This window comes from Hirundo rustica, chromosome 3 (genome assembly GCF_015227805.2).
Source record: "Hirundo rustica isolate bHirRus1 chromosome 3, bHirRus1.pri.v3, whole genome shotgun sequence".
NCBI lineage: Eukaryota > Metazoa > Chordata > Aves > Passeriformes > Hirundinidae > Hirundo > Hirundo rustica.
Window position 1 is genome coordinate 30,933,315 of NC_053452.1, and position 18,476 is coordinate 30,951,790.

Below are 18,476 nucleotides of genomic sequence, written 5' to 3' on the forward strand. Positions count from 1 at the left end.
CCCTTCCAACTCAAACCATTCTATGCCCCTATGATTAAGCACTCAATTTCCTTTGAAGTATTTAATGTAAGTCCCCTCTTTTTTTTTTTTTCTTGTTGTTGCATAAACACGTGGTGGTATATGTAAAAACACAAAACGACCTTCCCAACCTAACAAAAATCCCCCAAACCAAACAAATAAACAAACAAAACCCATCAAAAACCAAAATGGTAGTTCAAAGGAAATTCAAAATAAATATGTGCCAATATTCAAACACAAGAGTGTTTTTTACTGATTCTGAAAAATTCAAATTAAGTGTTTCCACATCTGAAATATGTGAGGTTCTTTTTTTCCTTCATGCTTGGATATGGAATGTAAATATGAAAAGTGTATTGTATAATATGAGCACCGGCAATGTGTCTTAGCTACAATAGAGTTAATTCTCTTTTAGACCTTTTTGGGTTCTCTTCCTCTATGTCTCCAAAAGGATATATCATAAAACATTGACAAGAAATACACTTAGAGTATATAAATAATCAGGTAGTTCTGTGTTCCTGCAGGATGACCACATACACCTGGACGTAGAGGAAGAACCATTTGATTACAAAACTTAAATAGGAAACACAAGTATTTGTTCTTTCTCAAAGATGACTATTTCAACCGTTATATTTTGAGAGGTAGGAATATGTTAAGGCAAGAGACAATCAACATAAGGGCTGCTCATATACCTGAGCGTTGGGGTAAGGAACTGCTTCATGATACTGAAATAGAAAAATTGATACTATGTGGAGGAGAGGAACTTGACAAAGTGTAATAGAGGAGAAGAAAAGGGCTAATTAAGAGATCTAAGGAAGAGGACTTATGACATAAAACATAGATTTTCTGGAGATCCATATTTTTAAATCTTGAGTTATGATAATACTTTCTGACCTCTGATGATTAGAACCCTCTTAAGTCAACTTGAAAGAAAAAGAAACAAGATTAATAAACCTAAAAAGAAAAGAAAGTAAAATAAATGCCGGATTCATCTTTTTTAATTATGAGTTTTGTCATGGAAGAACTCCGATGACAGTCATGGATCACATATGAGATCTGTATCCCCTAAAATTATAATCTAGTGCCTTAACCCTGAATAACCCTTCTTTGAAGAATTGATTGTTTTGAAAATAAGAAGAGCAGTTTAATTTCTGCATTGCCTATGCTAACGCAGTCTAACTTGTGATTTGCATTTTTCCCTCATCACTGACTGCACTAAAAAGAAAGTCATCACAATATTAAAAGTATTTTATAGGCAACATTAGTTCATTCATTCATTCATTAAATTTCAGAACCTAAGGGAACGTTTATAACTGAATGCTCCTTTCCCACATGTAATTATATCCCAAGAGAAGGAAAAAGAAAGGAAACTAATCTAATTTGTGCAGGATTGCTTTATTAGGCAATGTAGGACTGGTCCTTTAGTTTTGATGTGTACTACAAGTTGTGTAAATCATAAGATAGAAGACGTTTGTGCACAGACAATTCATAAAAATTCAAATAGGAATTTTTGTCTCATATTTTGCCAGAGAGAAATTGGCAGAGATCAAAACCAGAAAAACTGAGTCTTTTGTTGGCAGCTGTGCTGGATGTAAGGACTAGATTTTTGTTTGCTTTGCAATAAAGCAGTTTCTTGTTACATTTGAATACTAAGAGTCTGTACCAACAGGTTATAAAATCGGAACGGTTTTCTTATATTTTCTATCTCTGAAGACAACTTTATGGTTTTGGTATCTGAAATGCATGCTGAGGATTTAAAAATCAAATTTGCAATATAAGCAGTTGGTAGCATCAAGATCTAAAAAAGCTCCTGTGTGGAAATAAGTGTTTGGCTATTTAGGTAGTGTTCTCAAAACATTTTATTTTGGTATACTATTAATATATCTTCAGCTGAAGTGGTCTTTTCTAAGTTCTTGTGATGGGAATCTCATATGACCTCTGTCTTTTGAAATAACTTTCCTAAACCTTTGTGATTTTGAGAACTCTTAGTGTTTTTAGTATTTCTCTTAAAGCAGTAGAGTAAGGTAGCCTCCCAAGGATGTGCAGTAATTTAAAAACTGTAAAATCCTTTTCTGAAATTAATACGTCTGAGGACTGCAGTTGCATGTACAGTTAGAATTTATTTTTCCTCTAATGAACGAGTGCTTTAATGAGGAAGCAAATGTTTCAGTGCATGGTTTTATACCTATAGCGCTCCATTTTTAAATTTGGGATACAATGTGTATTACAAAGTACTTGTTCCATCATTTAAAATGTTTGAAATACACTTGGGGCAATCAGTAAGCTTTTGGGAATGTTTAAATATGTTTATTTCAAGAAAGAATGAAATTTAAAGCTTTAAAGATAGTTTTGGGAATACATTTGTGACCTGTGAATTGATCTTATTCTACTTGTATTTATTGTATATTAGTATTCTCTTTAATATATTTAGAAAGGCACCGGTAGTCTTTGACTGCAGTTTTTATTGGATGAGATAGGAAAAATAAGATTTCAGTGCGTGAGCATATGAGATTAAATGTCACTTCTGACAAAAATGCATGCTATCTGGGTTTGAGCTGCAGTCCTGGAGAAATTGCAACTTTCTGATTTCCTAAGTTCCTCCTTGGTACAGGTTGTTAACTTATTTCCACTCTGACAAACCTGTTATATTTTATTATTAGCACCAAATGAAATGGCATCATTATTTCAGCACAGATGCTTTCATTTCCATATGTGGTAAAAAAAATTACTGGTTATACATACTACTTTGGATAGTCCTTAAAATGCTTGGGATTTATATGGATAGAAGGCACTATATAACATAGGGTTTAGTAATGTCTTCACCAGAGAATATTAATTACTTTAAAAGTTACCTGAGTTTAAAAGTTACCATGGTCTAACTGTGAAACTGTACTTGTAGTAATATGGAATGATAAAGTATTGCTTTCAGGAAGTGATTGCACCTGTTCTGATCCTTATATTTTCATAACAACAATTTTTCAATTTCAACTATGACAAGTGTGCCTAAGTACAACTGAGGACCCCCTTCACCTGTAACATATTATTTAGAAAGGAAACTAAAGAGATACTGAGGTCTCTCTGATCTACCAGATATGAAGACAGGCACCTCCCATTCTTCAATTTATATGTTCTTCTTTATAGTATAGTTCTGTTGGAACCAGTGGAGTTTATATTCATCAGGCAGAGATATCCATCCAAACTCTGAAATTACTGTAGCTGCCAGAACGTCTTCTACAGATATCCCTCTGAGTGTAGCATGAGATTGGAAAAATTTGATTTGATATCAGTCTTGGATGCTATCAGTACTTTCTTTTTTTATCTCTCCTTGCTTTCTTTGAAAAGTTCAGAATCTAAAAATCCTTTAGAAGAAAAAGAAAGTATTCTTTAAAAGAAAATTTTTTACCTTTTCACTGTGACCTTCTATCAAAAAACTGTGAACACTTCAGCCTGTCTTTATTGGCTAGTCACTAAATCACTCATACAGGAAAATCATGTTCTGCTGTCTAAATATTTTGATCCAAGGAAGAAAAGATTCCACTGGAATGATGTAAGTTGCCAAGTATGGTTTGCAATATGGGCTGTATTTATCACCTGTGAAATTGTTTTGTCCCAGTGGTCCTGAAATTTTTTATGTATTATCTTTGTCAGAGTGTTTTGGCAGTCATAATCAACACATTATTCTTCCAGAGAGAAGCGGCTTCTGTTAGTCTAGTGGTGATTTTCAAACAGCTTTTCATATGTCTTTGTCCTATTTAAGAAACTTCCTCGTTCTTAGGTCCTCAATCCCTAAGAACTCTATTTAGATCAGTAGCATCCATTTCTGGCTGTTTTTAGAGAAAACAACATTTATAATAGCAGCTGCAATAAATAAAGAGTTTGCAAAATACATAAATTCCTGTATGGGGAAGAATTCCTGCAATGTGTTTTCTGATTTAAGATAGATGAGAATTAGATTAAGATGGACAACTTAGGTTCTAGCAAGTTTTTGGATGGTTCTTGACCTTGCATTCCTTGACAGAAATATCCCACTCAGAAGCTTCTTGCAGTATGACTATGATGTAAATTCTCATTTAAGTAGAAACCACCTTCTTGTAACTATTGTATAAATAGATGTAGTAGTTAAAGTCACAAAGCTTCTATACAATTTATTTAATTTCAGCAAACACAGGTATATTTTTGTCCTGGAAAAAAACAAGACTGGTTTGTATGGCTTAAAATATACCTTGTATGTATTTTCCATGATCAAATGAAATGCTGATGCTTTACTGAGTCATGATCTTAACTGCTACTGAATTTGTCCTTTACCGTGCCACAAATGGGCAGCAATAGATTACCTGGCATTAAGTCCTTTGTAGTGTTCATGTGATATCACAAAACATCTGAAGTTTGCTTATGTGGTTTATGATGTCACAGAATTCCTGGAAAAAAATTATTCTTTGTAAGTAACTGCTGCTCATCAGTTGTTCTAAATATAACTCTCACAATAGCAACCATCTGCTGAGAACCAGGACACTCCCCTCTTTCTTTTTTTTTCCTTCATCACATTAAATTAGTGTGAGGATGATTTCATATACATATGGTTTGAATACTGCTAACAAAGCCAAAATGAACTCTGAAAACCACTAAAGGAACATTTTAGTAGGCTCTGAGACACTGTCCAGAAAATATTATTTGTTTTCTGTTTTCAAACTTTCTAAACAGATGAATGGTGATACTCAGAAGTTGCCTGTGTAAGACAACAACCAAATGGCAAAAGAAAAGGCTTGGTTTTGGACTGGAGATGCCAACAAATCATAATTTCTGTTGTGTGCTGTGCATCTACTTGTGTGGTAAAAGTAGTAAAGCGTGGGGAGATTAGGCAATTAACATTTCATGATTACATCCCATTTAACAGTTTAAATTTGTATTACTTGATGCTTTTTGCAAGAGTTCTAACAGAGCTTCCTATATATGGGAATTGCAAAGCAGAGATGGAATCATACTGCAAAAAGGAGTATTGGTGTCTTGATTAAACCATGGTTCTCCTCCAAAGAAGGACTTGACAAAAATATCAGTTTGAGATTCTAGCCAATGACTTCCAAATCAGCTTCATTCATTCTTTCATTTACATGAAAAAAAGAAGCTGTGGAGAGAAAAAGCAATGGAATTTCTTATGACTAGTCCAGCCATATTTACTTGAAATATGCAAAATAAAGTTGTGGCTAGTGTATCGCAATAGACAATAAAAACCTTGTAGACCAAATGTGCTTTTTGGAACCCAGAGTCCTGAAATTATTTTCTTTTAGGACTTGATATTTTTTTTTTTTTTTTTTTTTTTTTTTTTTTTTTTTTTTTTTTTTTTTTTTTTTTTTTGCCTCTGTTAGCATTAAATTGGTGTGACTAAAAGCACATTTTGAAATACATGAGGTTTTGCTGCAATATGAATATCAAGTTTGCTTAAGAAGGCTTATTCAGAAATATGATGATTTCTTCAGCTTCTGTCATAGCAACATTTGCTTTGCACTTCCACCTGTACTGATATTTGATCTGGCTTAGACTTGTCTGCAGTATAGTGTGACCGATTCCATGTCTGTAATGCAAAATGTCCCCAAATATCAGTTCTCTCAAGGAGAATGTCCTTAAATTCTAATTCTGTTGTGGATTTTTAACTGGAAGAAAAAAAAAAATATCCAGTCCTGGTTCACAGAGCTGAAAATAAAAATATCATAGCTGTCCTAGTAAAATAAGTGAAGCTGGCTCTGATTATTCATGGAATCAGAATTGCTGAATAAAGTACATTTTCACAGAATATAAATTTTTATTAGTATAACTGCATTTTAAGTAAGTTTGGGACTGTTTTCTTGCTTGACACCTTTCCCTCAGCCTATTTATTTTCATTCCAACACTACCACTCACTTTCTCTTAATTTGCCCAGCATCACCTCTAAGGACAGCATACACGTGACTGCACTCTGATGCTCATTTCACAGGATTATGAATTACAAAATTCTTCATCTGTATATAGTAATGATTTTTTTTATTTTTTTTTTTTTTCTGCTGGATCAGCTGGGTTTGTTCCTAAAACCTGTTTGGTTGTGCTGGCACTATCAAGGCTGAAAGAAAATGGGAAGTTGAAGTGAGGACAATGAACCAAATGGTCCATATTATTCCTGTTAAAGCAATGTTCATCTTGCATTCTTTCTGCTAAGGGCTGTCCTTTCTGGATCAATAAGACACCATCTTCAATGCCTGCAATGGGCAGGCCATTTTAGCATCTACAGTGTTGCATGCTAAAGCAGATTATGTAAAAAAAAGGTAATATGTTGGTATATCTGGTCTGAAGCACAGGACAGGCCTACATAAAAAATTATTACACAGTAACAGAGGAATACAGTAGAGGCAAGAGATTAATGTTGCAAGTATAACCAGGATGATTTTTTTTTTTTTTTCAACAGCTATAAGTATGTATAGATTTTGTTGCTGACTCAGTAATATTGATTTATTATTTTACTACTCTGGTTTTTTTCAGGCTCAGCCTATGTCCTAAAAACAATGTAGACATTCTTGTTACATATTATGAATAAAAATGCTATCTGGATACTAAACCTTTAATTTCCATATACAGTCTAAAGCTTTAGCTACTTATATAATGAGGGTTATGAGGCGTAATTTTAGAATGAAGTTTCTAACAATGCCTTGATAAACACAAGGTGATTTAAATGCTTAAAAATATTTTATATGTTTTTTAATAAAAATGCATATGTGATGGCATATGGTAATTTGAAATCTAAAGTTAAATAACTGAGAGCTGTTTAAAACTTTTGGTTCTGCATTTCAAAAATATTGAGAAAATCTCAGAAGTGATGCTAAGACTGCACATTTCTAAAAATCGACCAAGAATTTCCATGTTTTAAATTAAGGAAGTGTGGCTGTAGTTATTCCCCAAAAATATATATTTAAAGCTAAACATTTAATGAAAACTCTGTCATGCCACCTAAAAATCTGATACTGATTTTACCAAGTAGCATTTTTTTCATATAAGTAATAATAAAAAAGTCTAAAGCCTTATAGGAACTCCTAGTCCTCCTTACAGTGGTGGCTACCTATCAGAAAAAGCAAGGGAAAGAATTGATGTACCAATGGGGAAATTAATAACTTCTCAGAGATCAGCATTCAGTACCTTTCCCTCCAGTCAAGCTGCCCTTTTCTAGTATTCCTCATGTGGTAAGGCCACTTGTTTTGCTAATGCTAGCGTATTTTGAAACAACCTTAATTGCTTACAGTGCAATTTGTCCAGATTAAAGTTTTCCAAGTATTTGTCCAGGACGTGAATGTCAGGTAAATCCTTTTGTGTTCTTTTTGCTTGCTCATTACAGATCCAATAGCTAAAAAATCAGATAGATGATTTCAGTTGACAGATTATTGAGCTATAAGAAGATACATTTATTTATCCATTAACACTGAGAGTTCTTTTTTTCTTGTCATTGTAGACACCAATGAATCAAGCCTCAAGCCGATCTCACTGCATTTTCACTATTCACATCTCCAGCAAGGAACCTGGATCTGCAACTATCCGACGCTCCAAGTTGCATTTAGTAGACCTTGCCGGGTCAGAACGTGTTGCAAAGACAGGAATTGGAGGCCACCTACTGACAGAAGCCAAATATATCAACCTGTCATTACACTATTTGGAGCAGGTAAAATTGAAACCTCCAGAGTAAAACATTTCTCCCTTTATTAAGCTCCTATTTAACAATATGCAATGTTTTGGAAAACTTGATTCCAATATTCACTTAGTCTTAGGATATTTGTTGCAGTTTTTTAAAAACCACTGAATTGATACATCTTCCTTTAAAATAAAATATGTTAATTTAGAGAAAACTTAACAATTAAGCAGTAAGATTTTAGAAGGTATACAAGGTAATATTTCCAAAATAGTTGTCTTGTTTTCTTTGGAATATTAAAGATATTTACAAGATTTCTGATATATTTCTCCTAAAAATATTCTTCATGATCTTCTTCCCCTTCCACAGCTGGGATCATGATGTATCACTCAAAAGAAAGTGTTTGGGCTTTATTTGGTTCAAGCATTGTAATATGGTAAATTATTTGGCTCTTCTCTCATGTGTTGTTTTATTACTCTACCAATTAAAATCTTTGATGTTTTTGAGACAGAAGCTATCATTTGTAATGTATTTATGGATTAGCTATCATAATTGGATTTATACCAATAGTGCCCATAGATGCAGTATAATAAAAAATAAATAAATAAATATTTATATTGTTATTATTATTTTTATTAATCTCCAGGAATATTTGTCATTCAGCTGTGGTTACTAAAAAGATTTAGCCTCTTAATTTAAGGTCTGCTAAAATCCCTATCCTTCTTTCACCGTTGCTTTTTGTTTTTAACCCTTTGCCAGAAGGTAAATATTGAGCAAATAGATTGTTCCTAACTAATCTTATTCATTTAAAAAAACCACTATTTCGGACAGCATCAGTGAAAGGAAACTTTGGCAATAAAGGGTTCCAGTAGAAAGATTTGGTTAATTATAATGATTGTTATTAATAAGTGTTTTACAATAATTAGATAATTATTAAGTTAATTAATAAAACAATTATTTTAATACTATATTTTAAGAAATTTTTTTAAAGCTTTAATAAATACATCTTCCTGATCTACCATGATATTTTATATGATTGAGACGTTTATGATGCTTACCAAGTTAGGGTAAAAAACACTTGGCAATGAATGAAATCTCTTTTGTGAATGCTGTGCTATTAAGTTGCAATCACTGAAGTTTTTCAAGTGTCCATTTCAGATCTCATACCTGTGAGAGAAATTAATCTCTTCCTAAGACTGAATATATAATATTGTTTTCACAGTCCAGTAAAGACTGTTCCTGTTCCTAGAAATTAATTATTTTGGGGATTCCTATAGATGATACAGTATTTCCTCCTAAGGTTTAAAAATTTTTGTGTAGAAACATAGCAGGTCTGGGAGGCTGTCATTTAGGGTGACAAGGGGGATAGGGAGAACAAAAAACGTTTAACTCTAAAATTCTAATCTGTACTTTTTGACTTACATTATAGTATATATGCTATTTAGTAAAATATACAGTTGAGGCAATCATTAAACCTGAAATTTTTTGGGGTGTGTATATGTGAAAATTCTTTTAAATGATTAGGAAATAGAACTGTTCTACTCGCTGGGAAGAATATTTTTCTTTTTTGTGTTACATGTTTTTCTGTTAACAAAAACAAATCTCTTGGTTTCCATTTAATTTATGATCAGAGATATTTCATCTGTCAAAAGAAGAAGCTTAAGGTACAGCAGGTGGCAGTCAGTCATTTAATATCACACTGGATTTTTTTCATGCCCCTCATTTGTTTAAATTGTCCCTCAAGAAATGTCTGTATTTGAGTTGTACTCAAGCAAAGTGATAAGCATCAGTGACTCTAAAATGGACGTCTTCAGAATCATATAAATTATACTCAGCATCTCTTCTTATTTATTGTATTATTTTTATGTATTTAACAGTGAAAAATATTATTTTTTCATGTACTTTTTAGTTCCTATTTTAGAGAAATACTGCTGGAAATAAGCATGTTGGATTCTGTTTGGGATTGCGTATCAATAGAAATGTTTTCTAATATTGAATAAAGAAATCACCAAAGAAGTAAAAATGTCTTTTTGTTCAGTGGGAATTGAACCATTCAATCCAGAATTTGCAGTGAATAACATTAAAGTGCACAAATATCTCAAAATCAGCTTATAAAAATTCTCAACTCTTTAGCTCTCTACTGGTGGTCTAGTGTTGACTTATGCCATTTTGAAACGCTTGTCACGATAAAATAGTCACGTTAAATGATTTGTATCAAGATGTCAATGGGAACACAGTTCTCTGTTACCACACTTGATCTCCTTGTTAAATATCTGCAGCATGTTAAAAAGATCTTCAAATAAATCCACTGAACTTTTATTCCAAGAAGCCTCTGTGTCTAGAGAAAAATGAAGATGGTTTCATGCATCTGATCTGAAATGACAGCAGGAATTTAGGAGTCCTTACTACATAGCTGGGTAGCTCTTTTTGTCTGAGAGATGTAGCAACACGTTCTGGAATTAGAACTGCAATGTAACTGCGTAAATAGATATTCCTTTATGATAAAAATATAGAGGATCCTGGGCCAGATTTAGAGTTGCAAATTAACTGTTATACTGCCATATGATTTGACACTATAATGGAATTATTTCCCCAGAATAACAGGGTAAAATGTTTTCACTGCTTAAATGAATATGTTTGTTAACTGCCATTTAACACATGTTCCATTTACGGAATGTTGAAAGATTTTATCCATTAGTGAATGGTTTCTGCCCGTATTTACCAAAGGGGTTTTTTTTATTGTTTTGTTTTGTTTTGTTGAGGTTGTTTTGGGTTTGATTTGGTTTGTTTTGGGGTTTTGTTTTGTTGTTTTTTGGGGTTTTTTTGGTTTTTTGGGGTGGGTGTTTATTTGTTTGTTTTGTCAGGGTTTTTTTGTTTGTTTGTTTGTTTTTGTTTTTTGGGTTTTTTTTTTCTGTAAAGACCAGAGTTTAAGCTTCTTAACACTACTAGAAATGGGAAGTAGTGTGGGATACATTAAAAAAAAAAAAAAAAAAAAAAAAAAAAAAACCAAAAAAAAAAAAAAAAAAAACACACACCACTGAAGCAGGTGTATGGCTTCAGAGCATGTGATACACTAAACAGCAAGATAAAAGTGTACATGACAGCTCTGTTTCTGCGAGTGATGCACCTCAAAATCCCCATGTCTTGAGGATTCTCCAAAAACATGGTAGCATGAGATACTGGTGCCAATCTGTCCATTGCACAAAGGATGTGGGCAGAAACAGGGACTTTTGGGCATACTTCAGGTCATGGCAGAACTGCTTCTGAGTCTTGCACTTTCCTTTATGCTTAACAGTGCTTCTGTATGTGTCAGTGAAATTTATGACTGATTGTACCTGTTCTGTTTCATATAGGATGCAATTTTGCAAAAGTAACAAGAGTTCTGAGAGCAACTAGGCGTTAAAGTGGTTTGTTTGACCCACTCAAAATGAAACTGTGCTTTAGTGATATTATTATGCTTAGAATTATGTGTTAAAAAAACCCCAACTTTTTATATCAAAAGGATAATAACACCTTCTTAAATGAGACAGTTTTCTGATTATTGCATTTGGTGCTTCTTAGAGAACTCAGGTTCAGCTTCTGTACAGGTGGTCTCTGTCACTTTGTCAAAGAATAATACATCCTTCTCCTTCAGATTCTCCTCTTTCTATTCCAGAGCCCTTGATTGAATTGTAAAGATTAATTTAGTGGTTAAGGTGAGGTTTTACAAATGGGATTTTGGACTAAAATCGTCTGTGTTGTGGGACTGTCACGTGACTGTACAATGGGTTCTGCATCATGAGAGCTGGTCACATTTTCAGCGTTAATGTGGGAAGGTTCAGATACTGCTGGGCTGCAGACTTCCTGCATGAACTTCAGAAAAAATGAACTTCCCTGTAACAATGTTCGCATTTATAATGGAAATAACACATCTTCTCTTTGGCACTTTTCCCATCTTGTCTATTTCGATTATAGTCTCTGTGTGGCAGAGGCTGAGAATGTGCTTATTAATGGATGTGCTAGACTACTATGAGGTTTCTATGCAATATTATAAACCAAAAAAGCTTTAACGTGTTGCTATATAACAAGTTGTAACATGTGAGATTTGAAAACCTTGATCCAGGAATGGGTTTCCAGATTCCTTTACCAGACAGTAATTTTCTTATTATGCATTTGTGTCTCTCAAGGTTGCCAGTGTAAGATTTATAGTTTTAACTTTTAAATTTCTGAAGACCATTAAGAGAAACTAATGCCATGAAAAAGTCACAATAAATTTTCTAAAATATCAATTTTTGCAAATGTAGCATAAACAAAATACACACGGATATGTAACACTTATTAAAGAAAAACCAACTCCTAATCATTTATGAGAGCTTGCACAACTCATATACCTAAAGCTTTTCAGTATAGTACTTGGCCAGATAACAATTCAAGTTTTTTATATCACAGGACATCATGGGGTAATCTAGCTTTTTATTTAATAATTAGGTCCCATAATGTAAACAGCTGAGGAGGGAAACTGAGAATAGTAGGTGTACAATTTCCTTTTTGGCCAAGGCATATATATTCTAAACTGAATCATGGTTTTCCAGCAGTACATTTTAATCATACACCCTTTTATTTGTGTGTTGCTTTCCAAGATATTTTCTCAGGAATAAATGTATTGGCCCATCTAAGAAATGTGTTTTAAGAATGTATAATTTTTAAAGCATGCTTTAGCAAATATTGAGGAAGTTTTTACTTTAATATTATCCATATTTTATAGTTATGACAAAAAAAAAAAGTCATGAGGAAGATTTTCAGTAAGTTCCTGTGTCTTAGGAAAACCTGTGGGTTTGAGTTTATCATGTTCAGTTTCCATGTTGCTGAGAGACTGTAAGGCTAGGGCATGATAAAATTTAATGTGTTTGGTCTTTCAGGTCCGGCTCCTACAAAGACATAAACATGCTGAAATTTAACTTGGAATTCTTTCAATAAAGCCAGTGGGTTTGCAGCTAACAGTGGGGTGCATAAACGTCATTTTGTTGTCAAAAGTTTCTGAGCAGACTGGATTTGTTCTTCATATGTGTTAAACATTGATAGACATATAAATTTAGAAGTCTTTTATTTTTGCTATTGTTTCAGGTAATAATTGCCCTTGCAGAGAAAAACCGGTCCCACATTCCTTACCGAAACTCTATGATGACCTCAGTTCTAAGAGACAGTCTGGGAGGAAACTGCATGACTACCATGATATCAACACTTGCTATGGACAAAAGAAATATAGATGTATGTTCTTTCTATCTATCTTGAACAAAAATTTTGTCACTTCTCTAGAGATCCTGCTCTTTTGATTTTTAGTATAGATTAAAATTCAAGTGTGTAAGCTTTTATTCTTATCCTTTTAAAATAACATTTCAATTTTGTTTTTAAGAGATAATTTTATAAGTGGATATTCCTGTAGGATATAAACAAATCCTTTAGAAAATGTGCTTTTCTCTAAATAATCTCAAGTCAAGCAGTGGTTGGGAAATGACTTGCACCTAGTAATGAACTACTCTTTTTTTCAATTTATTGATCTCCTGCTGAATATATTTTTGATTTATTTCCACTGAAAACCTTGGTGGAACTTCTGTTAGTCTTCTTTGGAGTCAAGAATTTATAGATTATGGTAGACAAATGGAAAGTTCACTAGGAAAAAAAGGGAATTGGGGAGGTAGTTTGGGATTTATGGAAATTTTTCAAATGTTTTGGGTCCAGTCGCCAGTTTCTTGCAATGGAATTACATGTAGTGATTTTTTTCTTCTCTTTGTTTACAAATAGGCCTAAGTTTTTATCAAAGGGTTGTAGTGAATGGCGCTACATCTGGCTGGAGACTGCTCTGCAGTGATACTCCTCAAGGTTCAGATCCAGGGCCAGTTCTGTTCAATACATTAATCAATGATCTGCATGGAGGAGTTGAATGCAAGTTTGCTAATGATACCAAATTTGGGAGATGCTGTTGACTCTCCTGGGGGACACAAGGTTTTGCAGAGTGATCTCTAGATTGGAGCTTTAGGCTGTGATTAATGGGATGAAATTTAACAAGATTTCTGCACTTATAGTGGAGTAATGACCAACACAAGCGTAATTTGAGTAACCAGTGGATGGAAAGTAGCCCTGCAGAAATGGATCCAGGGGTGCTGGTCAGATGAGCAGTGAGCCCAAGAAGCCAAGTGGGCACCACATGCTGGGATATATCAAACAGCGCAACCGACAGGTCAAAAAAGGTGATGATCCTGCTATCTGCCATTCTCACCTTGAGAACTGTGTACAGCTGTGGGTCCCACAGGTTAAGGAGGACGTGACGGTCCTTGAGTGCAGCCAGAGGACGGCAACAAAGCTGGCTAAAAGTCTGGGAAAATGTTCTGTAAAGAGCAGCTGAGGAATTTGGGCTTGTCTAGTACGGAGCAAAGAAAGCTGAGGGTGACCTTATTCCTCTCTGCACCTCCCTGAGGAGGGAAAGTGGAGAGCGAGGTGTTGAGTTCTTTTCCCTGGTATTCTAGTGGTAGAATGCACGTGAATGGCTCAAAGATAAGCCAGGGGAGGTTCAGTCTGGACATAAGAAGCATTTTGAGAGGATGGTCAAACCCTGGACCAGACTGGAGAGGTGGTTGATTCCCCAAGCCTGTCAGTATTTAAGAGGTGTTTGGATAATGCCCCTAACAACGTGCTTATACTTGGTCAGGCAGTTGGACAAGCTGATCATTGTAGGTCCCTTCCAACTGAAATGGTTTTATTCTAAAATGTATTCACATGTAGCAATGTGAATACATAGAACACTGCTCAAAGCCATTTATAAGCTGTTTATTTTCTGATTTTCCTAACATAAAAGCATTCTAATATGAATAAACAAGAAAAGAAAAACTATTTAGTCTATGACTGTTTTCTGAAATACAGTGGAAAGCATTATACTCAAACCGTACTTCATCTAGTAATAGACTTTTTCTTTAGAAAAGTGGACTTTTTCTGTTAAATGAAAACATTGTTCAGATCTGCAAACGTGATTATGCAAACATATTGTCTGGTTACAAATGCAGCTGGGTAAGTTTGTTAATTTTGTTTGAAGCTCTTTGAGATCAGAATCCTTTCAAATATGAAGTCATATGGTGTGTATATCTCACATTGTGTTCTAATCTTCTATTCTGGAAATATTTAGATCACGCAATTATCCAGAATAAGCTGTGACAATTTTAATGTTCCTGCTTTAACGTATACTATTTACACAGCATATCTTATTCTTCAGCCCTCCCAAAAATAAAAAAATTAAAAAAAAAATCCCTTCCGTGCTCTCCAAAATCTGAAATGTCCAAATAATATAGGTGGATGGTAAGCTAATAAGTCCAAATAATATAAAAAGGTGCTTAGTCAATTGCTTATCATCAGAAGATGTCAGAATTAGGATAGATGCATGAGTCGTTACCCATATCTGTATTCTCTTGGGTGTACATTTCATTCACAAACGATGCACAAGACAGAACTACCCCCAATATGAATCGAGGTTGCACAATAAAAGCCACTTTCTTAAGGACCTAGTGTGGTTTCTTCTAATGAAAACAATGAAGCAGAGAATTCAGAGTAAGAAAGGGCACTCATATGAAGAGGACAAATAAATTATTATCCTAGAGAACTAGATTTTATTCCTACTTCTACCAATGAGTTTGTACAGAATTTCTTAGATCACTACATCACATTTTTTGTGCTAGTTTTTTGGAGTGCTTGGATGAAGATGTTGATTCTGAATTGTAGATATATTACTCAATATAGCTCTAACTGAAGCAGAATTTCTTTAGTGGGTAGCTGGTTTGAACAGCAGATCATAAAATGACAACAACTGAATATCATTTTTTGGTACTTTTGACTTTGGTTTCCATTCATTCCACACACTTGCAGCAAAGGTAAATTGATTAATTCTTATAAAGCCCTGAGGTGCTGTGATGATAAACACGGTCTAAAAATTATTAGGAAATGATAGAATATTTCTGTAACATACTCAAAAAATGGAAATGTATTTTAATGGCTTCATTGGCAGTCTGGCTACTTACCTGTGCAAAGGTAATTGGAATTCTCTCCTGTCTTTTTTTTTTTTTTCCCCCAGGAATCTATATCAACCTGCAGATTTGCACAGCGAGTTGCTCTTATTAAGAATGAAGCAGTTCTTAATGAAGAAATTGACCCCAGACTGGTGAGAGCTGGGGACAGGGGGAAGGAGATTTTTTGGTTTAAGTTTTATTAACCAATAGCTGTCAATTTGATGTTGGGGATTTTATACTGAAATGTCCTATTAAATAATTTTCAAATGCAAACTCCAACTTTCTTGCTATAAAATAACTGCTACTTAATTTTTTTTTCTTCTGGATACAATTATAATTAAGTGGATCTTTATCAAATCTCTAAAGGCTTTCTCAACTCTTAAAGCATCAGGTGAGAAATGGTCACTTTCATTATCATGTTCATATTGGGGTTTTTTTAGAGTGATGATTCCTAAATCATAGTCACAGATCATTGTATGGTTCTAAAACTCTTTAAAATTATACTAAGATTTCTAGTCACTTGATGAAGGCATACAGCTCCACTGAAACAAATTATGTATTAAAAAGCTAAGAAAATCCTGATGCTAAGTCCTTCCTTGAAATTGATTCAAGGAACATTTTATATATGTAGGAAGAAAGAACTCCATAAAGTTACCTTTAGGAAAAAAAGAGGACAACAAGCAAAGGAGACAGAAATAGCTACTTATATAGCTAATGATTTCAGTCACTGTTACTTGATGGTAATTAGAGTATCTCAGTTACTGTTAATAATTGTGGTTTTATTTCCTCTTGTCTCTTGTTCTTGAAGTTCAAAGGGAATAGAAGATCCTTGACAGGTTTTCAGCTGGTTTTTTTTTATTATTATTATTTATTTTATTTTTCTTTCCAAGCAATTTCTAATAGCAATAATTTCTAATCACAGATTTTTTTTAAAAAAGAGCCAAAAAATAATCCCAGTAGGCACTGAGCAATTCTATCTGTCTGTTCTTTTTTCCTTTTCTACATAGATTTTCTAGTAGCAGATCATGCAAAACACTTCTTCCATGGCCACAGAAAGCTTTGGTTGAGGTAAAACACATGCAGGCTCCTGAACATTTATTACATCCTGTGGAGCTATACTCCATGAGTTTGATATGTCTCACTCTGCAGGATCATTTAGGAAGTAAAGCAAAAGTGGACTCATGAGAGTTAGAAAACCATCCCCTCTTGTGGAAAAAGGCAGGGGAACACAAGTACCTTGAATTTATATGGCCCTGTGATCATTGTGGATTTTGTCACCCATCTTAAGTATATTCCTAGGGTGCAGCCCTAGTATTCAAAGTGCTGTTTTTAAGAATTTTTTTTTTCATAAAAATCAAATTTTATTGTAGTAAAATAATATTAATTTTATGAAAAAATCAAAACAACTTACTGGCAGTATCTATCATCTCTGAGTTGAATGCATGCTTTATAAGGGAGTTCACAATACCTCTTGGTCGATCTGAGTTAAGTCAGATTATTGTGTAAACTTTATTCTTCATAATGGAGCATTCCTGACTTTTTATCTTACTGAAAAGATGAATTTGTACCTGTTGCACTTTTAAGTGACTCATCTTTAAACCTCTTTCACTCATGGCTAGAGGACATAATTTAAACTGAAAATCAGGGTCTTGAATTAAACCTCATCTCTATTTTTGTGTAAACATAGAAATGAAGTTATCTTACTTCCATATATTTTTGACTTAATAATACTTGAAAATTAATCTTCTGTCCATATCCTGAAATTGGTATTTCAGTTGTTATCAGATTGAATTTAATCATCCTAACAAATTTGAATGTTGAAAAGAGATGTTGCTACAATTCAGCTGTCTACCATTTTCCACTGGAGCCCAAAATTAAACTTTCTTGACTCAGTAGCTGGCACAAACTACATGAGAGTGTGGCACCAAAATGGAGCAATATAAAGTCAGAGTAAAATTTTTGGCCTGCAATATTCTCTAAGTGTTCTTACAACTTCCCTAATTAACAGTCATCACTTTAATAGACTGTTAAATAAAGAATTATGTTAGACTTTCATATTTTATTGTAAAAAATAGTTAGCTATAGGTTTAGAGTTAAAAGAAATAATCACATTCATGTTTAAAATAATTTGATTTTTAAAAATGTAGGAAGTTACAACTAAAATTAACCATTAAAAGAACTAGAGATGGTTGAAGTGTTAACACCCAGTGAAAGTATGTGTCATCAATTTCAACAATCTCATTACTGGAAAGCACATGCAATCAAAAGTGATTCATTTTTCCTTGAAAATATTCTTCTCTTGGAAACTTATTTTTCATATGGAATCAGTGCATGCATGTCCACCTAAAATATCATTTGACTACTGATACATTTGAGCCATATAAAGGGAGGCTTCATTAAATTATCAACTATAAAGCATCTAAGAATGCATTCATTCATGTCTTAGGTATTTGCATATTGCTTTGCATAATATGGCTTTGAGAGTTTAATGATTACTAAAATTTGGTTTTATAGAGATATTTATTCCCAAAGTACAGACTGACAATGACTTCCTAGAATTTAAAAAACTACTTCATTTTTCCATGTAGTATTCTCACATTACTATTCAATTATACAATTTAATTTCATTATGTCACTTTATGCCATCAGTTTGATGCTAGCAACTGATGCATCCTTTAAGTATAGTATGCTATAGTTCTAATAATAGCAAAATGTCACATAAAAAAAAAAAGTAAGATTAAAATTAAGATATTGTTTTGAAACTTCTGTTTCTATAAGGGAATGCAAAA

At 33.5% G+C, this 18,476-nt stretch overlaps 1 protein-coding gene across 7 annotated transcripts in view; it reads left to right on the forward strand.

Annotated features, from left to right (window-relative positions):
- KIF6 (kinesin family member 6) overlaps positions 1–18,476 on the forward strand; it is a 153,901-nt gene that overhangs the window by 27,605 nt on the left and 107,820 nt on the right. For all 7 annotated transcript variants that reach the window (XM_040060541.2, XM_040060534.1, XM_040060536.2 and 4 more), the window contains exons 7-9: positions 7,484–7,690; positions 12,761–12,904; positions 15,753–15,839. In XM_040060541.2, coding sequence (XP_039916475.1) covers positions 7,484–7,690; positions 12,761–12,904; positions 15,753–15,839 — 438 coding nt within the window. The remainder of the gene's footprint in view (positions 1–7,483; positions 7,691–12,760; positions 12,905–15,752; positions 15,840–18,476) is intronic.